The sequence below is a fragment of the Sceloporus undulatus genome, chromosome 2 (assembly GCF_019175285.1).
Source record: "Sceloporus undulatus isolate JIND9_A2432 ecotype Alabama chromosome 2, SceUnd_v1.1, whole genome shotgun sequence".
NCBI lineage: Eukaryota > Metazoa > Chordata > Lepidosauria > Squamata > Phrynosomatidae > Sceloporus > Sceloporus undulatus.
Window position 1 is genome coordinate 171,591,355 of NC_056523.1, and position 24,272 is coordinate 171,615,626.

At 41.8% G+C, this 24,272-nt stretch overlaps 1 protein-coding gene across 1 annotated transcript; it reads left to right on the forward strand.

Moving 5' to 3' along the window:
* Nucleotides 1-8,327: 8,327 nt before the first annotated feature.
* Nucleotides 8,328-23,529, forward strand: LOC121922333 (keratin, type II cuticular Hb4-like). Its single transcript, XM_042451617.1, has 9 exons — nt 8,328-8,483; nt 9,029-9,237; nt 11,222-11,282; nt 11,446-11,541; nt 16,787-16,951; nt 18,888-19,007; nt 20,736-20,947; nt 22,582-22,613; nt 23,052-23,529. The coding sequence occupies exons 1-9, from the start codon at nt 8,328-8,330 to the stop codon at nt 23,312-23,314; spliced, it is 1,314 nt and encodes a 437-aa protein (XP_042307551.1). The 3' UTR covers nt 23,315-23,529.
* The last annotated feature ends 743 nt before the right edge of the window (nt 23,530-24,272 follow it).

The window sequence follows — 24,272 nt, forward strand, 5'->3', positions numbered from 1 at the left end:
TCAAGTACAAGATATATAATCTAAGCCTTTTAACATAAAGAGACAAAGCATTCTCTGTGATAGTGGTGAAGGAATTCAGACAGTCTAAATGTTGGCAACTGACGAAAACAGTCTTCTTTGGTGAATAGGCAAGGATGCTGGGTTGCTTGTTATGAATCTGCCAGCTTGCATTTCAATGAAATAACTTTGCCTTTGCATGCAAAGAACAGCAGAGAAAGCTGTGTGAACCTGTTTTCAATAAAATAATTACCTAAAATTCCAGTCTACAAACCTTTTTCTTTTTTACTAACAGGGGAGTTCATGGTAAGTTTTAGCCACTTCCCAAGTATTGCCCAGCATCTCTGAATCTGTGGATAATCTCATAGCTGCCTTCAACCACCATATCCAACTTCTGATGTCTGTATCATCAAGTGATGGTACACAAAGGTGGAGAGACTATCACCAATGGAGGCTCATGGAAGGAGCTTTCCTGTCTATTCTCATAAGCTCAAATGTGGGACAACTTCACCAGTACAGTTGCCAATGCACCACCTTGGGTAATTGAGTATACCAGATGGTATAGCACTGGATTACTTGAACTAAGGAAATACAGTAATGTCATAATCAATTTTAGGATGACATTAGTCTCCACACTTAACACCCAACCAACAGCTTTGGTGCTCTCTGTCCAATAGGTTCAAGGTACATTTTGATAGCTAGGCACTTATTGTAACAGTTGCATGGTCACATAGCCCTCCCCAAAGAGAATCCAAAAATGGAGGCAGATGGCTTGCTCCATCTCTATATGTACACACACATTTTCTGTTAACAATAGTGATAGCTAACAGCAATATGTTGTTGCTGGGGAGATCTATTTCTGCCTCCAGCTACAGTCAGAATTGGAGAGGCTGAGAGGGTGACAGACAAAAACACTTCCCTGTTTATTAGAAAGTCCTAGTGTTCTTCCCCACAACTTTTGACTGCTGTATATACTCATGTGTAAGTCTAGAAAAAATTGACCCCAGAAACCTGAGTCAACTTATCCATGGATCAATGTAAGTTCCATACTCTAACTCTTACAAAAAACAAAAACAAAAAAGGAACTAGTCTCTAAGAAAAGGTAAGAACTTACTCTGTCCTGGAAGCACTGATTCCCCTCTGTTCTCTCATCCATCCAGTCTTTAGTTTGAGCACAAACGGTGATGTCTGCTTGAATTTTGTAAGTTTTTTTGGCATAATTTTCCTCGACTTATCCACATGCCATATCAAAAGCCATAATGTTGGCCCCCAAATTTGCCCTCAACTTATACATAAGGTTGACTTATAGTGGAGTATACATGGTAACTATAAAATGATCCCCAAGCATAGGCTAAAGCCTTATATGCACAGGTCAGGATACTCCAGAGGAAGACCACAGAATCCAAGCCCTAGAGTGCCCTTACTTTCTGTCATTACCTGCCCCCCCCATTCCCACACAGGGGTGTCTGTCTTCATGGGCATCCTGCTGAGCCTCCAGACATATCTGCCATTACTGTGAGTTACTCACTTCTGAGGTCAGAAGAAGGTGGCCTGTGATGATCACATGGCTGGACACCTTGTCTTGAGCTCAGAGAAGGCGACTCACAGTGGCAGTAGGCATGCCAGACAGCTCAGCTGGATGCCTGTGTAGCCAGCTGCCCCTGCATGAGAGGAGAAGTTTGCAAACAGGATGCCACCAAAGTGGGGACAGGACAGGATGGGACAAGCCTTTTGGCCTGGGCTGACAAGGCCTATGTTGATTTCACCCATCTATTCTGTTTCTTTCTCCTCCTCACATCACTCAGTGACAGAAGAGGGTGGGATGCTGATTATGCGAAGCAATGTTTTCCACAACACTATAGAGTCAAAATTTCACAAGCACATGATATTTCTATCCTGCATACTATTGAAAATAACTCTGCAGCTCACCCAGGAATTTCTTTAGGGTCCTATAACTGATAATCTTTGCACAGAAGAAATCACGCCTGTTTGCTTCAAAGCTTCTTCATTTCAGCAATACTTGTCAGGGAGACACTGAGAGATGAGGGGCTTCTCGCATCTTTGGGCAGAGGAAAGGTTTTATCTCTGTGATCACTGCTGATCAGAAACAAGGCCTTTGGGCTGGAAGAGAGAGAAATCTGGGAAGGAGGCTGGTGGGAGACATAGAAAACTCCTGAGGACTATATGTGGTTTGCCAGGTATAGTTTCTACATCCCTGCCCCAGGCCATGCCTAATAAAGGGTGTGTCTACACTAACAGGAAAACGCATACTCAACTTGTAGCTGCAGCACATATTTCTGGTCCATAGTGACCCTGTTAATGCCAAGATTGGAGTAACTTGCCACACATTTCTCTCAGGCAGACACATATTGATATAGAGGGGTAGTCCTATGATGGTCTTGTGTTCCATAATTCATAGTGTTTTTGGCCACATGCCAGCCACACATCTGATTATCTGGATTTTCCAGGCAAATGCAGGGTAAAAAGACATCCTCTTTTAACTGGATTTTTGGCAAAAAGCCCCACATTGCCTGTGAATCTTCACAATCATGATGTGCCCGGGTTGCAGTGGCTACAAAGTAAGTACAGGTTATATTGGACAATGCAGACATACACATAATCATTAAAGCATCTTATCTGCTATTTTGTAAAGGAGCTGAATGAATATGTTTTATTTAAAAAACAAACTTTTTTTTTCTTGAGAAACCTCTAAGTCAGGGATTCCCAACCTGTGCTCAGGGGAGCCCTTAGGGTTCTGCATGCACCTCACAGATGCTCAGCGGCTGCTCCAGGAAAATGAAAGAAATAAAAATTCTTAGATATACTCCTAAACATCATTAATTTGTAAGACATAGGGTAGGCCTCTTAGGTGTTCTGCCACAGAAATAAGGGCTCTACGAATCAAAAAGGTTGAGAACCCTTGATCAAAAGTATTTCTTGTTTTGCCCTCCAATCACCCTGTCTTTTGGGCTTTCTCCCCAGAAAAAAATGACATTATGGAACTCCTGAAGCTTTTACTGAAGACTGAGGTGCTGTGCAGACTGCACCGACCTTCGCCAAATTGGGTTGCAGCAACAGCACGCTGTGGCCCTGATCTGGCCTTTCTGCAGCGCAAAAAGGAGCTTGGTATAAAAAGCTCCTTTTTACAACCTGGAAAGGGCACCATAGCTGCTGGTACCGTGGCTTTACAGTGCTCTTTTGGTGCTGTGTCATCTAGATGTAGTGCCAGAGGAGCGTCCTGATGCTATGCATAGTGTGGCGCAGCGTGCAGTGTCATGTTGGCCTGGGGTAGATTCAGGGCATATGTTGTCTAGATGTCATGCCCCAACTCCACCCCCAGACCAGCCAAAGATGCCAGTCTGCACAGCCCCTGAAACCACCTTTGGAAAGGACAACCTAACTTAATCCAAGCAATATAAACAAGAGGAGGCAAGGAGCCTCTTGGTATAATTTCCTTTTAGCAACTCAATACTAAGCAGTTAGGGTTCTTCAAGCCATGCTGCATCTGGAAATGGCTCCTCCCACATTTTAACTTTTAAATTCTCTGCAGTACTTTAGCACCCAAATATACTACATTTTTGTGCTTGGTGGATTTCCTTACACATACTGTTCCATGCCCTGCCTGCATGCCCAGGATACTCAGGAGCAGCCCAGAATATTCTAGCCCCGGAGTTGCCCCAACCTCCCCCATTATCTGGAGCCTTCCTTTCAATTTCAGGCAGCTGTTCTGCCATCTGGTGAGGCCACCACCATGATGCATAGCTGGGCACCATGTTCTGAACTCGGAGTGAGCAATACACAACAGCAGGACTGTACCTAGTGCCAGAGTGGGATGCATTTTAAACAGCCACCTGGCATGACAGTGGCGGGCTTCCTGGAAGATCTGGAGCAAACAGGGAGTTTTTAAAAACTCTATGGTTTTTAGACTACAGCAAAGCCTTTGACTGCATAGATCATGGATAGCTCCCTTAAAGACATGGGAGTACCAATACATCTGATAGTCTGGTGAAGAATCTGCACTCAGGACAAGAGGCTACTGTCAGAACAGAACATGGAGAAACCAAATGGTTCCCATTTGGCAAAGGGGTCAGACAAGGCTGCATCTTATCACCCTACCTGTTCAGCTTATATGCAGAACATATTGTAAGAAAAACAGGCTTGGACACAGAAGAAAGTGGCTTGAAAACAAAAGGAATGAATGTTAACAATCAAAGATATAATACTAGCAGAAAACCTCACAGACCTGGAACAAGTACAGTATTGAGAACTAGGAAAAAAGTGTAAAGGAAGGCTTACTTTTGAACATAAAGGAAACAAAAATAATGACCATGGAGAATCTACACAAATTTAACCAAGACAATGAGGAAATAGAAATAGTAAAAGAATTCTTACATCTGGAATCAAACATTGACAGGAACAGGGACTGCAGCCAGGAAATCAGAAGAAAATTAAGAATGGGGAGAGCAGCTATGAACGAACTAGAAAAGATCCTAGAAAACACTGACACAATTTTGGACTCCTTCTTAATATCTGCTATACAGTGTATCCGTCTGAAACTGTGCTGTTCCACATGGCCCTTAGTGTTTGAACAGCTTTGTTTCAATTGTTGAAAATTTGTATTTTAGGGTTGTTTTGTGTCTGTTTTAAAAGGTTTTTAAAGAGTATTTTAATATTGTTGTTTTTTCAAAAAAATTTTTGTACTGTTTGATTGCTTTTATTTGTAACTACCTCAGGAGCCCTTCTGGCATAGAAATGCCAGAAGCAAGCAAATTAACAGACAAATTTATTTTAGAGAATTTTAAATGTATCATAAGTTGTTCTGATAACATTGTTTAAAAAGTAAGATATATCAAGTGGATACAGTTAAATAAAAGAAATTTGGGTATGGAATGAGAAGCAGCTTACTCCATGAGTTTATAAAGGTGCATCTACACTAACAGGAAAATCCTGCTTAACTTTGGGTTACTTTGATCTGCAGGGCCACAGGCTTGTCTACATACACTGAGGCAAGTTTGGGAGAACTGTTCACACAGTTTTTCTTTCCAATACATCCTGGTCCAATAAATTGGTATGTACAACCACAAGGCCTAGCTACTCTGGGTTTCCCCCCTCTCTCCGGCTCCCATGTGTGGGAATGTACATATTTCTGAACTCCAACCCTGGCCTCACACCAATGCTACCACGGAGCAAAGTCCACACATGCACATTAATATCTCGATTTTCTGGTTGAAACCAATATAAATCTCCATCATTTCCCCTCCAAATTAAAGCCCTGAGGTGATGAAAAAGTCCAGATTTAGCCCCAATTGTCCTCGATGTCATTTGGACAGCTCACTGTAGAAACTAGGGGAGACCATTTTGTTTGACACATGTAGATGTACCTTAAGGAAGTCTTTAACATCAGAACTCACCCACATATAATTGTGTTGTATATGCAAAGGCTGGACCTGTTGCTATGCCAAATGCGGTGATCTCAGGAAAAGGATACTGTGGGCAGCAGTGACAGACTCCAGCCATTCCTCCTGGATCCCCTAACTGTTTTCTCACTAACCATGTCTTCTGGTCTGTGAAGGGTTAGATAGTGTCTGCAAGGAGAATCACCCCATGCATTAGGCAAAGTGAAGTTACTTCCTCAGGCAGCAGATATATTGGGAGTAGAAGTGGGAGCCCTCTAGTCTTTGCTTCTTGGTGTCCTGGCCATTCTCACCACTGGAAGATAGAGATGTGTAAGGTAGCCACAAGGACCATTCTGTATTGGTTAACCCAGCTGTCCTCAGTTGCAATGGAGAATACAGTCCCATTGTTAGAGTTGAAGAAAGATCCAACCACTTGTCCAGCTTGCTTTTCTACATGGAATTTGCAGCTGGTATGCATGTGTGACAATGTTGTACTGTATCTTGTTCTTTACCTCAATCAGCAAAATGTTTAGGCCAGAACCAAGGTATGGACCACTGAATTTCCATATTAAGATTCCTCCATGCTTCTGGTAATTTCTCAGCATCAACCCCATCATGCAATGGATGTATATACTCTAAGAAACCAAGTCCTGTGTATGACAACTTATAGACTGCTCTAGTAATAAAATTATAGGCTGTGAAGATTTTATGACCATACTATCATAGTGCAGCTACAGCTTCAGTGAGATAAAGCAATGTCATGAAACTATATAATGGTAATTGCAAAACATGTGGGGTAATCCATTTTGCAACATGTACTCATTTAGGCCATGATTAGTAACTTGATATCTAGCTCCTTAATACTAGAGATGTTACTCCATAAGAAGATTTAAAAGAGCTGTAGGTTGATGATTCTCTTTTGCATCATGGAGAAAATGAAGGTGGAACAACAGCAACTCTTCATAGATCACCTGCTTTAATAGGAGAGAGAATGGGTTTGTAAATTAACAGCTAAATTTGGACTACATTAAGGGATGCAACATTTCCTTTCAAATTGTTGCTGACCTTTCTCATTTTCCTTGAAATCTCTGCAAATGTTTCATCTTATTAGGATACTCCAACCAGAAACCTCTTGCTGTCTTAGGTTTTTGTAAGTTTTCCTGTGCCATCGGTTGGATCCCCCCCCCCCTTATTCAGAAGGATCATATTCAGTTCATGCTTTCAGAAACAGAGTTGTATCTGTGCCACCTTTGCACATGCCTGTGGAGTATACCTGTCTGCACATAGACTATGTGCATTGTGCATGGATGAACATGGGAGCTCATGCATGTTGTGTATCTTTGTGTGTTTGATTGCCACTCATTGTGCAATTAACAAGATGGTATTGCACAATGTTATGCTCCAGCTCCTTGATGTAGGATCTTGACCTCTGACTTTACCTTTCATTAAGTATCTGATAAAATTGTCTAAATATGTTTGCCCCTTCCTTGAACTTAACATTCAGCTCCAGCCCCCTTCTTACATTACACACACAAAGGGGGCTCTACACACAAGGAGTAAGGGTACCATGCTCGGAGCCTACCCCTGATGTCAAATGACCAGGGTTTCACTCCAGCATTCCTTTCTCACCCTATCTGTATGCAGCTTCCTATCCTATCTCCAGTTAATGAGTATGGGGATTTGAGTAAAACTCCTGATAGTCTCATACCTATGCAATGAGATTGCCTTGGGTCAATTCCTCTCTGGCAAAATTCAAGAGCCATAGCATAACAAACTATTTCAGTGAGGTCCAAATTTGCACTCTGCCATGGCAGGAGTGGAGGAGGTCTCCATTCAGAATGAACCTACAGGTGAAGGTGCATACAGCATGTTGGAGAGCTTGCCACTGTTTTTAACAAGTGGGTGTTCATTTCATGCCTATAACTGGTTTCTTAATGCTTTGACTTCATGGAGAACTGCTTCCTCCGCAGCTTAGAGATTTTGCAAAAGATCCCATTACTTCATGAAGCAAATACTCACCTACATCAAAGAGGCCTTTCATCTGCAGGCAACAAATCTAATAATTGAGCCTTGGCAGCATTTATTTATGTGTTTATTTATTTATGGAAAGAGAGGGAGAGATAGAATGAGGGAGAAGGAAGAGGGAGAGAGAAGGGGTGTATCACTACCTCTAACTGGTCTATAAACTGAGCCAAAGGGAGGTCATACAGCTTGTTGTCAGCATAACCAGAAAAGGTAGGCAAGCCAAATCCAAGCTTCTTGATACATCCATGTGTTAATTACAAGTCTTCGTTCCTCCATGTGTAAAAAAAAAGGGGAGGATGGGGAAAAGATTTTAATATGGCATTGTAAGTACTGTAAACAAAGGATTTGTGAAATCTCTGAAACTTTTTCATGTGCCAGATGAGCAGCCATGGGGTGGGGTGGTGAGCATCACAGGACTTGGTTCCCTTAAATGTCCCAAGCTAATAAATTCTGGGAAATTGCTTGTTCCCCCATTTTTATGCTGGCCAAACCCAGCTGGCCCAAACAGATATAAAGTACATCTTTCTCATTTGGGAAACCACAATATCTTTGCACCTTTCGCTCTGCAGCTCTGCTTTCCCCCTCTTACACCTTCTCTTCTCCTGTCAAACCATGTCTTTTCACTCAGTCCCTGCATGTGGCCCTAGAAATTTCAGTTCTTGCTCAGCTGTCCTACAATCCACAGGGAATACATCTCAGACCAGCAATCCCTGCTTTCCTCAAGTCGCTGGGATCAATCATGGAGGAGCAGGTTGCTTTAGTACCAGGAGTTTAGGAGGCATCAGAACTTGTGGTCCCAGAATGGCTGTTGGAAACTGCCCGCCTCCTAGGTGTGGATATGGCTACCAGAGTGGATATGGCTATTGTGGTGCTGGATATGGCTGTGGCTACAGGCACCCTGGGATTTGTATGCCTTGCTCCCCAAACATTGCCTCCGTGACGTGCAACCCGGCCCTTCTGCAACCGCTCAACTTGGGGATTGATGCCACAGCCCAAGCAGCCAAGTGTCAAGAGAAGAATGAACTACAGTCCCTCAACAGCAAGTTTGCATGTTTCATTGACAAGGTGAGCTGGGCAGAGGAATGAAAAAATGCTTTAAACCCAAAGCTGGGTGATTAAGCTCTGTTCTTTAAATATATTTCTGAAGCATACAGTTACAGCACAGAGTATATATTGGCCTGTTACTTGCTATAGGATTGGGAAAACAACCCATTCCCATCACTCCCCCCTTGTGTAACTTGTATTTGTCTCAGTGCCAATAGACTTTCCTGTGAACCAGCTTAGGCTGCACCTGCACTGCAGAAAAATGCAGTTTGACACTGTTTTAACTGCCATGGCTCAATGGTATGAAATTCTGGGATTTGTAGTTTTATGAGTTATTTAGCCTTCTCTGTCAGATAACTCTGTTGTCAGAGGAAACTAAAAATCCCAGCATTAAGCCATAGCAGTTAAAGTGGTGTCAAACTGCATTAATTGTGCAGTGCAGATGCACCCCCAAGCTATACTGGTCTTTCACTGCTCTGACCCTATTTTTAAAATGATTCTTTGTCTACGGACTCGAGGTCTACTTCTACTCACAATATCCATGCTATTCATGCTTTGGGTGACAGGTCAGATTCTTGGAGCAGCACAATATGATGCTGAAGACCAAGTGGGACTTCCTGCAAGAGAGGAAGTGTTGTAAAAGCAACATGGAACCCATGTTTAAAGAATACATTGCCAACCTGAAGAAAGAGCTGGATTGCCTGGAATGTGAGAAAACACAGTTGCAGTCAGAAATGAAAAACTGGAGAGAGACTATGGAAGTCAACAAAAAAAAGTGAGTGTGTTTATTATCATGGGCCTGTGATAAGAATGACAGGTTGAATGAATAGCAGTAGTCCACGTCTATTGACTCGACGCAGGTGCCAGACATGTATGGTGACCCACCAGGGATGTGATAAATTTCCTGCTTGCCTGGGATTAAAACAATTATAGGATGGGATGAAGGCCACAATGCCCAGTTAATAAACAGCATTTAGCAAGTTAGTTAGTTTTCCTCTAACTGTTCCTTCCCTCCCTTGTTATAGCTCTGCCATATTTGGATGGACAAGAAAGAACACCTGTTCTCAGAGCTTGGAAAATTATTTTTAAAATTAGATCTTACGGTGGACATGGAATTCTAGTCATAGCTCCCAAAATGTAATTTTTGTCTGCTCTGCCTCTTCTGTGAAACATAGTTTACAAGTATTGCTGTCCAAGCAGAGTGGGACTTGTGAACTTTAGGAAGTCCAAGGGCTGATGAATATGGAACTGAATAATCTTTTCAAGGAGATTATTACAGTAGGAAGGCTTTTGTTACTGAGGAAGGCTTTGCAAGCTTGTCAAGTGACTCCCTAAACACAACAAAAGGAGAGTGAAAGAGCAAACAATTAGCATAAAGTGTGCACATGCCAATTAAGATGTTTAGGTACATGTTTGGAAGCAATAATTATAACTTAAATAGAAACCCAATATATCTCACCATGGTGGGAAAAGCTATGTCCTGATAGGTAGCCCTAGTGGCACAGTGGTTAAACACCAGTACTGCAGCCACAAGGTTTTGAGTTTGATTCTGAAGGCTTCAAGGTTGACTCAGCCTTCTGTCCTTTCATAGGTCAGTCAAATTGGCTTTCACTTTATAAACCGCTTGGAGACTGTTTAGTTCAGTATGAAGTGGTATAGAAATGTAAATGCTATTGCTATTGCTTATGTGACTGTCTGCTCAGCCTTCTGTCCAAATATTAAAAGTTGATAGGTAGCTTGAAGGCCTTTCCCTGGTTCCGCTTCTTGTGGCTTTACATCTCCATCTTTAAACCAGACTTCATCTTAAATCTAGCATAGTCTCAACTAGAGTAGACCTACTGAATCAATGTAAACTTAGTAACTCAACACTTTCATAGGTTCCATTGCTTCAAGAGGTGCAGTCTAAATGGGGCTAGAAATTGGGTTTGGGTCTTGGGCCAAGAAACCCTTCCAGTGGAGATCACTTTCAGATAGGGACTATCCCCCTCACAGTTCTTCGGGTAGAGGACTGTGAGCATTAGACTATAATGCTCACAGACCAGAGTTTGAATCCCTGCTCAGCCGTTGAAGTCTGTTGGGCATCCTTGGGAAAGTCACACTCTCTCACTCTCAGAAGGCAGCAAAGGCTCTGAACAAATCTTGCCAAGAAAACCCAATGATAGTGTCAACCTGAGGGTCACATTAAGTCAGAAACTACTTGAAGGCACACAACGACAACAACAACAACAACAACAACAACAACTTCTTTTTTTAAAAAATCACGTGGCCAATACTTCAGGAGCTTTTTGGCTGCATACTTACTTATTTTATTTCTTGGATTTATATGTCACCTTTCTCCCAAGAGAAAGCTGTTTTTGGCATAGTTGTTGGCATTGGGTTCTCTGCTACAGTAGAATTCACAGTCATCTTAGTCTGGGTTATCAATATGCAAGGGGATCTTCTAGCTCCTTTGAGATTAACTGAGTGAAAGATGTAGCATAAGCTTTCACAGGAAGTACACTCAAAGGTGCTTCAAGATTCCTTTGCATACTAATATTCCAGACTCATATGGCGATGACTGTCATTTTTCACTCAGTTAGACTCAAAGGGTTTGCTAGAGGAAGTCATCTATGGAAACCTAAATGATGTATGATACTATTCCAATTTAAAGATTATATTCAAGTCTGATCCTAAATTTAGGAGGAATGGGGAATTTTATGAGCACCACCTGAAATATGTGAAGAAAATGTGAAGAAAAAAAATGTCACTTCCCTTTTCAGGTTTGAAGAGGAGTGCCACCGACGGACATGTGCTGAAAATGAGTATGTGTCCATTAAAAAGGCAAGTGGCAAAAACACTTCTGAAAAACACCCTTTGTTTCTGTATTAGGTGTGGTTTAGGGTTTCTCTCTTTTCCAAATCTTGACTGGTGGTTATGGTCAAGGACTGAGATTTCTTCCTGAAATTGTTCAACATTTCCCCCTTTAAATTCCATATTCCTACAGGAGGCGGATTGTGTCTTCATGGACAAATCAGAAAAGGAAGCTAAAATGCAGGCTTTGATTAAAGATCTTCACTTTTACAAACCCACTTTTGATCAGGTAAGATGTTGTCTTCTTCTAAACCTGCAATGCTATGACCCTAAATGTGCATTCTGAGGAAGGATTGCTAAAGCTCAGAAAGAAATCTAGAGAACTGAGATGTTACAGCACTTCAAACATAAAATGGATGCGTTGGCTATAGCTTCCATATGGCTTTGTAGGTTCAGTACTAACAGCTAGCATGGTGTAGTGGTTTAAGTATGCCCTAGAAATCAGGCTTCAGATCCTGCTTAGCCATGGAAACCTTGGATGAATCACACACTCTCAGCCCCAGAAAACTCCAGGATAGGGTTGCCATACATCAAAAATTCCTTGAAGCCACACAACAACAAACCTCTGCTATCAGCTGTAAGAGTGGAGTAGTGCTACCTCTGGCAAGGAAGGAACTCATAATCTAGCCAGCTAAAACTAAGATGCTGTGCAGTGGTATGGAGCTCTCACTCAGAAGCTATTCTTTAACCACAACTATAGCATAGAAAGTATGGGTGAATTAGGCCATAGTCTAACCTTTCCTCCTTATGTCAGGTAACATATTAAATGGTGAGTAATCATGGGAAATTAATAGAAAACACCTGGAAAATTCCAGAGTGGGGAAGTTGCCTTTGTCTTACTTTAGAATAGAGGCACATAGCACAGTGTGGGACTGCCTCATGCATACCATCCTGAGATCTCAGGAAGGATGGTGAGATAAAGTATGACAGACTAGTAAGGATATAAAGAATATTTGTGAGTTTTCTCATCCTGGTAGGAAAAGGGGTCCCAACACATTGTCTCAGCACATTGAGACACCCCACTGGAAAGTTGTCAAGTGCTACAAAATTAGGCACTGCAGCACATCAGTAAAAAAAATGAGTGATTTGTGTGTAAGTGTGTGTATGTGTATCTGTGTGTATGCAGCAATAAAAAGGTGCATTTTGCACAAAACATTCAGTTCTTTCTTGCACACACCTCCTCTCCTTTCATGAAATCTTCGCTGTAAAAATCCCAGAAAATTAATAACAATTTTAAAATGCACCAAAAAATCTTGTTCAGTAGTGAAAAAGCTTTTGAAATTTTTCATCCTTGCACCTGAGAATGCAAGAATCAAAGCCATGCATTCCTGCTGATTATAATTGTTTCAGGGGGAAAGAAGAGAAGAAGGAGAGGAAGGGTTAAGCTATTATCAAGGCCAGTGGTTTTTAGATTTAGATGCCTGGGATATTTTGGTGTTGCAACTCTCAAAATCCTTTCCCACTGCCTAAGTTGCCTGGGGATTCATGGAATCATTGAGTTGGAAGAAACACAGGCCCCCTGTCAGGCAGGAACCCTCCATCAAAGTATCCCCGACAGATGGCCAACCAGCCTCTGTTTAAAGACCTCCAAGGAGGGAGACTCCACTACATTCTGGGGGAGTGTGTTCCACTGTCAAACAGCCCTTACTGTCAGGAAGTTCCTCCAAATGTTGAGGTGGAATCTCTTTTCCTGTAGCTTGCATCCATTGTTCCGGGTCCTATTCTCTGGAGTAGCAGAAAACAAGCTTGCTCCCTCCTCAATATGACATCCCTTCAAATCCCTATCTGAACAGGGCTATCAAATCACTCCTTAACCATCTCTTCTCCAGGCTAAACATACCCAACTCCCTAAGTCTTTCCTCATAAGGCATGGTTTTCAGACCCTTCACCATTTTGGTAGCTCTCCTCTGGACATGCTCCAATTTGTCAGCATCCTTTTTGAATTGTGGTGCCCAGAAATGGACACAGTATTCTAGGTGAGGCCTGACCAAAGCAGAATAGAGTGGCACTATTACTTCCCTTGATTTAGACACTATATAGCTATTGATGTAGCATAGACTAGCATTGGCCTTTTTAGCTGCCGCATCACACTGTTGACTCATGTTCAACTTGTGGTCTACTAGGACTCCTAGATCCCTTCCAAACATAATCTCATTCAGCTAGATGTCCCCCATCCTGTATTTATGTATTTCATTTTTCCACCCTAAGTGCAATACCTTACCTTTCTCTGTTTTGAAATTCATTTTGTTAGCTTTGGCCCAGCTTTCTAATATATTAAGGTCATTTTGAATTTTGGTCCTGTCTTCTGGGGGATTAGCTACTCCTCCTAATTTGGTGTCATCTGCAAATTTGATAAGCATGCCCCCTATTCTTTCAGCTAAGTCATTGCTAAAGATGTGGAATAGCACTGGGCCCAGGACAGAACCCTGTGGGACCCCACTGGTCACTTCTTTCCAGGATGAAAAAGAGCCATTGCTGAGAACACTTTGAGTTTGGCCGGTCAACCAATCACAAATTCATTTAACAGTTGCCTTGTCTAACCTACATTTTACAAGTTTCTTTGCAAGAATGTCAGGGGGACCTTGTCAAAGGTCTTACTGAAATCAAGATATGCAATATCAGATTAGTCGGGCATGACTTGTTTCTCAGAAACCCATGTTGACTTTTTGTGATTATGACATTCCTTTCTAAATGTTCACAGACTCTCCGTTTAATGATCTGCTCTAGAATCTTTCCTGGACAATAATTGTTGGGATCCTCTTTTTTCTCCTTTTTGAAGATGGGGACAATGTTTGCCCTCCTCCAGTCTGCTGGGACTTCTCCTGTTCTCCAGGAGTTCTCAAAGATTATTGCCAATGGCTCTGAGATTACATTTGCAGGCTCTTTTAATGCCCTTAGATGTAGTTTATCTGGCCCTGGATATTTGAATTCATTTAGATTAGCAAGGTATTCCTGTACTATGTCTTTACTTATTCTGTGCTGCATTTCCCCTATTGTGTCCTCTGCTCCATTTTCCTCAGGTTGAGCACCCTTTGCCTTTTCTGAGAACACTGAGGCAAAGAAGGTGTTGGGTAATTGTGCCTTTTCTCTGTTCCCTGTTAACATTTTGCCATCTTCTCCACGTAATGGCCCTTCCATTCCTTCTTCTTCCTTTTGATGTAAACAGACCCCCAAAAAGCTTTTTAAAAATATTCTTAACCTCTCTAGCAAGCCTGAATTCATTTTGTGCTTTAGCTTTTCTGATTTTACCCCTACATGTGCTCACTATTTGTTCAAATTCTTCTTTGGTGATTTCCCCCTTTTTACATTTCTTAACCATGCTCCATTTAAAACTTAGCTCCATTGAAAGTTCTTTAGTCATCCATCCTGGTTTCTTGAGACACCTCCCATTTTTCTTCCTCATTAGAACCATTTGAAATTGTGCCTTCAGTATCTCCCTCTTGAGAAACTCCCATCCATCCTGAACTTCCTTCTTGTTTAGTATTCCTGACCAGAGGATCAGCTTTCCTGAAGTCTAGAATGTGTGTCTGACTGTGCCCGGCTTCTCCTTTCCACTGTATAACAAATTGCAAGAGAATATGATCACTTCCACCTAAACATCCCACCACTTGCACCCCATTAACCAAGTCATCCCTGTTGGTTAGGATCTGATTTGACCGCCTTGTTGCTTCTTCCACCTTTTGGACAATGAAATTGTCTTCAAGGCAAGTGACAAATTTGCTAGATCTTGAAGTTTTGGCTGAGTTTGACTTCTATCAAATATCAGGATAGTTGAAGTCACCCATCACTACTACATCTCTCCTTTCTGAGTGTGTAGTCATCTGTTCTAGAAAGGTTTCATCCAATTCCTCAGTTTGACAAGAGGGTCTGTAGTAGACTCCCACAAAAACATCCCTGTTGTTTTCCTCCCCTTTTATTTTTATCCAGATGCTCTCCACCTGGCTCCCAGAATATAAATCCTGGATCTCTTCACAGGTGTAAACATCCCTGACATATGTTGCTATCCCTCCTCTTTTCTTGTTTGGTCTATTTATCTTTAAAAGGTTATATGCCTCTATTACTATATTCCAGTTATGAGACTTATCCCACCAGGTTTCAGTGATGCCTATTATATTTGCTTTGTTGTGCTAGGAGTTCAAGATCATTCTGTTTATTTCCCTTCCTCTGTGCATTAGTGTAGAGACATCTAAGATCGTGGGTCCTCCCCACTTGCTGCCTGTGTAAGGCTTTTTGCCTCTCCTTGTTGGGTCCTTGCCCTATTTACCTTGTTCCTTCTCTAGCTGTTTGACTATTATCTCCAGCCCTTGATCAACTTCTGCCTTCCAATATGCTGTCTCCCTCCCCCATATAACTCAGTTTAAAGCCCTCCTGATCAAATTTTTGAGTCTATTGGCAAAAACGTTTCTGCCAACTGGCTTGAGGTGCAAACCATGTCTTGCCAGAGGTCCCCCCTCCTCCCCCACATGGCCCTCTGAACCAAGAATCCAAATCATTCTAGGTGATACCATCTGTGGAGCCAATTGTTTACATCTGAGATTTTCCTCTTCCTTCCTGGACTATGACCTCCCACTGGGAGATGAGATGAGATGACAACTTGTGCATCCATCTCTTTCAGCTTCCTACCCAGAGCCTGATAATCCCTTCTGATATTCTGAAGGCTGTGTCTTGCAGTATCATTGGTTCCCACATGAACTAAAAGAAATTGGTAATGGTCAGTAGGCTTGACAAGTCTTGTCAGCCTCTCTGTCATATCATGGATCTTTGCCCTAGGGAGACAACACACCTCTCAAGAGTTGTAGTCCAACAACATCTGGGAACTCAGGCCTGGCAACCCTTGATCTAGATTAAGTTGAACTCAAGAGACTTAGGTTAAGATATTTATGAGCCAAACTCCCAAAACCTTAGATCGTATTTATAAAAAATGGAAATCTATTATGCATGACTGACTTTTGGCACAAATGGATTCCCACAGCATTTCACCTGGCAAGCTTCCACATGATTCTGGATGTTATCCAGAAGGTGAATGGATATTTGAAACTTGAAAGGGTAACCCACTCTTCACATTGCTTGAAGATAATATGCATGAGGGGGATATCAATTATGATCTTCTATCTCCTCTGGTGTCATGATGTGAGCTGGACTATGACTCTGTAGACCAGGGTTCAATTCCCACTCAGTCATGAAATCTGAAGGGTGACCTCGGGCAAGTCACATGCTCTCAGTCTCAGGGAAAGGCAATGGAAAACCTCCTCTTAACAAATCTTGCCAAAAAAAACAAACAAACAAACAAACAAAAAACCCCAAAACCATTGTAGGTTTGCCTTAGGGTTGTCAAATGACATGAAGGTACACACCACACATACACCCATCTCCTTAGAAAGCTAAAGGATCAAACCCCAAGTCAATTTTGTGTTAATGAAAATAGAATTAGTATTAGCAGTTACTCCCTGCTTACTGTCTGATCTGTCCTGTAGGAAATCCATGAGCTTCAATCTTGCATCTCAGACACCTGTGTCACAGTACAGATGAACAACAGCCGAGGTCTGAGTATGGATCGTGCCATTGAGGAATACCGGCAGCTGTTTAATGAAATCTCCTCCAGGAGCCGGGCTGCAGCTGAAGCATGGTGTCAGTGTCAGGTAGGCCCCAGATCCAAAATGCAAAGGCACCAATGTGCTGGAAAAGCAGGTGAAGGGAGATATCTGACAAGTCACACTGACAACTGCAAGGAAAGAGTGGGCACTCTGAGAAGAACCAAAGCAGGCATTGTGGTGAGAGCAGTGTCCTTTATGGATGGGAAGCAGGAAACAAAGCCATGGCCACCCATCCTATGAGTTAAAGTGCAACAGTCACTTTAGTACATTAGAGCATGGGAAGTCAGCCAAGGGGTACATATGGTTTCTAACCATAAGAGACTGATCTAACCACACTTCCCCATCCTTGGTCAATAGGCAGCCCATACCCAACCTGGGCTTATCCAGCAGCCTTCAAGAATGGAAAAATCTCATTCCTGAAAAGCTTCCAGAGAAGCCTATAGGCTGCCTACTGCCCGGGGACAGGGCAGTGCTGTAAGAACCATCTCTTTTGGTTAGAATAACCCATGGCTGATTTCCTGTGCGATAATCTCTTTAGACAGCTGATTTAGAGTGCTATGAAAAAGTAGCAAATGGTTAGCTATGTAATTCATTGTCATTGTACTTTTGCTCCCAGAGAGAAGAGGCACTTGTGAGATTATCTGCTTCAGGTGCCAAAACAACCTGGAAAAGTTGAAGGCTTTCATGGCCGGCATCCATAGTTTTTTGTGGGTTTTTCGAGCTATGTGGCCATGTTCTAGCAGAGTTTCTTTCTGACGTTTCGCCAGCATCTGTGGCTGGCATTAGCCTCCCAGCCTGAGGCCAGCCATCAGCACAGAACAATACACATGCAAATCACTCCTGCATTCTCAGGCTCACACAATATATATACACCCAATTTTTCCAGGCAAAGCATTCTCTGAAGATGCCAGCCACAGATACTGGTGAAACGTCAGAAAGAAACTCTGCTAGAACATGGCCACATAGCCCGAAAAACCCACAAAAAATCTTGGAAAATGTCTGAATAAGGCAAGAGAAATTTCTGAACAAAGCAAGAGAAATAACCAAAGCAGGTAGTAGCCAGAATCTCCCTTATCCAGAATTCTGAAGTCTGAAATACTCCAACATCCAAAATTGTCCACATGGGTGGCTGAGATTGTGACATCTTTGCTTTCCAATAGTTCACAAAATTGGCTTCATGAACAAAATTATTTAAAATATTATATATAAATTATCTTCAAGATATGTTTATAAGGTATATGTGAAAAATAAATGAGTGTCATGTATAGACTTTGGTTCCATCTCCAACATATCGCATTATGTAGTTGCAAATACTTCAAAATAAAAAATAAAAAAATCCAAAACATTTCTGGTCCCAAGTATTTCAGATAAGGAATCCTCAACCTGCACAGTGTCCCTTCAAATTAACTGTGGTAAGGAGTGAAGGACCCCCATGAATATGGAAAAACTGCAAATAATAGAGTACTCTTCTTTTTATCTAAGAGACACTGCTCTAGAAATTTCCAGTTCCTCCAGTGCAACTCAATGGTCAACATCTGCCAGAAGTTGATCATAAATTCATGCTGGAAGGCCTACAAATGCCTAGAAAAATGTTTTCTCTAGGAACTTCTAGACTCTCCAGCACAACTCTATGGTCAACGTCTGCCAGAGTTGTATTGGAGGACCTAGAGATTCCTAGAGAGAACATATTAATCAAAACTGCAAATAATTAATTCCACAAAAGTCAAAGCCGCAAACACGGCGGGCCAACTGTACTTAACTAAATAGTTAATATAGAATAATGGCTTTGTTTCTTCTCCAAAGTGTTTTTGAGTTCCATTTTTTTCTTCTTCTTTTCTTATAACTTTCTTTACTGGAGGCTGGATATTATGCCTATAGCTACACAGTAAGTGAACTTTTGTAGAGGAGCAGAAGAATGAATGACACATGTATGATCCAGTTTCCAGTGTTTCCAGCAATCTTCTTTTCTCTTAATCTTCAGTATCAGGAGCTGAAAACAACTGCTGCCGAACACTGTGACAACCTACGTCTTGTCAAAGAAGAACTTAGTGAGATGACAAGGGTGGTCCATAGGAAGCAGGCAGAACTTTCAAGTATCAAAGCCCAGGTGAGAAGAGACAGAGTTGACCTTGGAACTATGGCTGTGAAGTTGGCTATATGTGTTGCAATGGTCTATTGGAATAATCATGGCCACTGTACTATATGTGTTAAAGGAGCCAGTTGACCTCTGCCTTTGAAATAAATAAGGTGCATAGGCCAAGGTCTTGTGCATTCAGCTATGCCATAATAACATCAGCCCCATACAGACAGGCCAAAATAAAGCTGCTTTGAGTCACTTTGGAGGTATGCTGTTTCAATGATTCATGAGTCCTAAGAGTCTGGAAGCCATGCCAAAGCCACGATCCAGTCCTAAGGACTATAGCGCAGCTTTGGTGCAGCTTCTGGATTCTTGGGACACATGTATCATTGATATAGCATACCTCCAAAGTGACTCGAAGCAGCTTTATTTTGGCCTGTCTGTATGGGGCCATCATTTCACAATCTGAACACATATTTAACTCCCATTCTTTTCTAAAACAAGCAAGAGCAGGATTGTTTTCAGATAATGTCGCTCGAATTAAGTTTAAACTCGGGAAAATCCTAAAGTTAAAAGGCGCTGTGATTTTGCCACTTTTTGTATGGGTTAATGTCACATTAAGGCTTAATTCGCAGGACATCTCTGAAAACAATCGCACTTTTGCAGGATTTTCCCAGGATTTAAACCCTATTTATGCATGAAATTTGGGTGCTTTGCCTCCCGTGTGATAAACTCCTTAATTAGTGTCTATTTTTCAATTTGTTTTGACATTAAGTGATTACAGAGTGGGGGGGATCTTTGGGATCCCTGAACTGGTGTGAATTATATAGAAGCATTCCCGACCCTACTTCTTTGGATTTTGAGCTGAAAAAGAGGAGACATTACAAGAACTATGCAATGCACACATGTCCTGCTCTCATGCTGCAACAGAATGTAGAATGCAACAGAATGAGCGCAAGACACCTGTTCATTGCATAGCTATTGTAATTTCTCCTCCTTTCAGCAGTATCCAAAGAGACAAGTGGGGTCCAATAAACAGTCTGGGGCAAGAGCCATAAATCAAAGCAGAGCCTGAGTAGGAGTAACAAAATATCAGCATCAAGAAACAGTCCAGGGTTATAAATCATAGGGTCATATCTCTCTGCAGATGCAGGCTGAGAGATAAACCAAGTTTGCTTCCAGCAAATCAAATGGAGAAAGGCCCCTGACTTATAAAGATCATATTTTAAGAGGATATTTTCCAGCTGCATGTGCACAGTCTGTCACTTTGCATGTGGGGAAGGGACAGGGTTTTTGCCAAATTCTGAAGCCTTTGCCTCTCCTGATGACTTGGAGGTCTATCTCTTTCCTCCTCCTCCTCCTCCTCCTCCTCTGGAGAACTCTGGTGGCTATCAAACTGAGCTCCATGGTTACATTAGGTCTGTTTTGTCTTCTGATGCTCAATTCTCAAGGGGAGGTGCATGACAACAGGTAAGAAGATTAACTAAGCTTGGTTCATGTGTTATTAATTAAGACCCTGTGACTTAAACATTAGGAGGAACTTCCTGATAGTGAGAGTTGTTTGACAGTCAAACACATTCCCTCGGCGTATGGTGGACTCTCCTTATTTGGAGGTTTTTAAATAGAGGCTGGATGACCATCTGTCAGAGATGCTTTGATTGTGAGTTCTTGCATGGCAGGGGATCGACTGGATGGTCCTTGTGGTCTCTTCCAACTTTATGATTCTATGACTTTCCCTCATAGCGGGCCAAGCTAGAAGAAGAGGTGGCTGCTGCTGAGGAACGTGGGGAGATAGCTGTGAAAGATGCCAAATGCAAATTGGCTGAGTTGGAAGATGCCCTGCACAAGGCTAAGCAGAATATGGCTTGCCAGCTGCGGGAGTATCAGGCGCTGATGAACATCAAGATATGCTTGGATATTGAGATAACAGCATACAAGAAGATGCTGGATGGAGAGGAAATGAGGTGAGCATCCTACAAAAGAATTTGGTTAATGAGCACTGTTTATTAAATGAAGTACATCTATTATGTGTTAAAGAAGCCCTTGAGACAGTTTTTTGTGGATTTTTCGGGCTATGTCGTCATGTTTTAGAGGAGCTTGTTCCTGACGTTTTGCCAGCATCTGTGGCTGACATCTTTAGAGAAACCCCTGAGACTTCCTAAATCACCTGTTTTACTCCTGTCCCAAGACAATCTGCTCCCTGAGGCAAAGGACAAGATGGTGTCCACTTTCTTTCCATGAACAGAACCAAATTGGACTAGCAGTTGAATCTTAGTTTAGTGGTGACAATGAGACAGCATCCTGCAATGTTATGTGGGACAGCAGACTGCTTTAGGGGTCCAGGCCAGACTGTGTGAAACACCCTCTCACTATGGGAATGGACAGTTGGCTCAGGAGCAGTTGTTGGGAAGCTGCCACTGCTGTCATGGTGTTTTAAGTAGATGTCTATAACCTTTCAACCTCCATGTTTTGGACTTCAGCTTCCAAAAGCTTTAGTCCATACAAAGAAAATAAAAAATGGGAGTTATAGTTCCATCCATTTGGAAAATTCAAGTTTCCCACATCTGTTCTTTGAATGACGGAACAAGCTTTTAAAACAGATATTTTGATAAATCTGTGAACTGTGCATAGGAGTAATGTGGATTCCATAGCACAAGAATACATATCTTTAATCTTCGCCCATTTGGAGGGAGCATTTTCATCCCATGAACCACATGTTTTGTTGCAGAATTCAAACAGAACTAGAATGACAAGGTAGAAACTTTCGGAGATTGTCACCTGAAGAGTTGTACAATTTTTTTTCACATTTCAGACATGTATTGGGATAAAAATTGTACCCTCTCCCTGCCCAAATCTACTGCTTTTTGCCAATGGTCTGTTTTTTCTCACCCATTGGGACAAATGCCCTGTGCTCTTTATTAGCAAGCCATGATGCCCAGACACAGAAGATATGTATTCTGATTGGCACTCAGTTACCCCAGTGGGCAGTGGTGTGCTACTACAACTCTCAAAAGGTACAAAATACAGATGATGTGTAACAGTAACCCTTTAACAATAGCCACAACCTTAGCCCTCAATATATTGGAATTGCCATGGAATAATAATAAAAAAATAACCCTGCATTCACTCCATGAAAGTTTTTTACTTTTAACTACCTGGATGAAGGTTAAAGGTGTCCAAACACAACCTTTTAATTTTTTTACATTCATTTTATTGTTTCATGGGGCTAATTTGCACTGCAGAAATAATGCAATTGGACTGCTTTAGCTCAATGTTATGTAATTCTGGGATTTGTAGTTTTGTGAAATATTTAGCCTTCTCTGTCAGAAAGGTCTGAAACAAACTACAGATCTAGGATTCCATAGCATTGCACCATGGCAGTTAAAGTTGTGTCGAACTGCATTATTTCTGCAGTGCAAATGGAGCCCCCCACCTTTTTTTTTTTTTTTTGAAGAAATGATTTAATGGAGTTGGTTGGATTTAATGCTTTATAAATTTGCTCTACTGTACTCCATCTGATTGTTTTTATGGAAAGGAAGGATAGAAAAACAATAAATAAATATATTTAGTAACTGACTTTCCATGTCTTTCTCATTAGGATGGGTGATGGAGAATGCTCTGTGAATATCTGTAAGTATCCTGATGACCCTCTGCCCTTTCTTTATTGTTACATACAGAACTGTGCATAATACTATCATCTGAAACAAGGGCAGGAGGTGGTGAGAAACCAAAGCCAAACTGAGAGGAGAAGGATTTTGTGATGTCTAAGGGTGGAGGACCAGAGCGTTAAAAACAGGAAAGGAAGGGGACCAGGAGCTGTAAGAGAAAGGCTTACACAGAGATGAGAGCAAATGATTTAGATGGGGAGGCTTTTATAGAGCTGTGAGAATGTTATATTTTCCAGATTTGATCTTGGAATATCCCAATTTCTCATGTTACTTCCTGCCCTGAACCTGATCCTGAAGTAAAATTAATATCTGGGGCAGGCAGGAGTTGCGATTTGCACATAAATTGTAATATGTTTCTAATACGTTTCTTCCTCCTCCCTCACCTCACCCGCCACTGCAGCTGTTCAAAGGAACCATGGAGCAGTAGTAGGTAACCCTGAAGCACGGCCTCCAGGTGGACCCAACAGAAGAATTGTGACAACCTGTGGCCCAAGCAGAGAGGTGTGCACAGGCACTACACCTCCTTGTGCTGCCCACTGTGTCAGCACTTGCCCACCTTGTGGAGAACCATGCCCTCCTCCAAGGGGATTCAGCTGTGGGAGTGGAAGGTGCTCTAACATCAAATTTGTAACACCTGCTGGCCCCTGTGGGCAACGATACTAGGAACAGCAGCAGATACCTGCCACTGTGAAAAGCCAACAACACCAACTGAACATTGCTGCCTATTAAGAGCAATACTTTCCTCAAAAAGACCAGATTTGCAGATGAGCAAACAAACACAATCCATTGCAGCTTGGGAAGTTGCTTTATAGTCAATCAGAGATGTGTTCAGAAATACTAAAGTGATCCACACCCCACCATACTTTTCTCCAAAGTGTATGAAATCCCAGGTTCACTCTATGATTGTTGCAGTAAAATGTGTCTCTCTCAGTGCTGTAGTAGACTTCAGCTATGCCATCGGGATACTGGAAGTAATTTGCAATTTCTGCCACCATTGTTGCTGTTAGGAGGACTTCAAAAGCATTCTTGTCAGTCAAGATAACAATGTGAAATGCAAATGTAATGAAAGAGCTTGTCCCTTCAGGCATAATAGTTTTGAATAAAGCCTTTAAATGAAGATGGTTGGAAATTCTGGCATGGCTGAACCCTAATATATTCTTTTTCCAAATATTTGAACTGGTTTTGACATGAAACAATTTATTTTCATCAGTTCATACAACAGGTAACTTGAAACTGTAATCCTGTGAACACCTACTTGACATTAGCCCCATTTAACACAGTGGAATTTATTTCTGAGTAACTGTGCATAGGATTACATGGTCTGTGTGCCATTCCCCTCCAGCTAATTATCCATTTCATAGTTCAAAACTCTTCTTTGTGATAAGTTTCCGCTTGCATTTTCTTTTCCATCCTAATAAACTGACTTTGCTAAGCAAAACAAAACAGAGCAAAAGAGTCCACTCTTTTACATTATCGTTGTCCCTCCTGCCAAAATGAGCCAGTATGACATAGTGATTTGAGTGTTGAGTGACATTTTTGCGGAAACAACCCTTAGAATCCTCCAGATGGCAAGACAACCTGAACATGCAGGATCAATGATTGGGGAGTGGTGGTCCAAAAA

Bases quoted from the DNA above. Each gene is read 5' to 3' on its own strand.
- LOC121922333 (XM_042451617.1), top strand. From the start codon at position 8,328: ATGCCTTGCTCCCCAAACATTGCCTCCGTGACGTGCAACCCGGCCCTT. The intron at 11,542-16,786 runs GTAAGATGTTGT...TCTGTCCTGTAG, and splicing joins ACAAACCCACTTTTGATCAG to GAAATCCATGAGCTTCAATC. The intron at 16,952-18,887 runs GTAGGCCCCAGA...CTTAATCTTCAG, and splicing joins AAGCATGGTGTCAGTGTCAG to TATCAGGAGCTGAAAACAAC.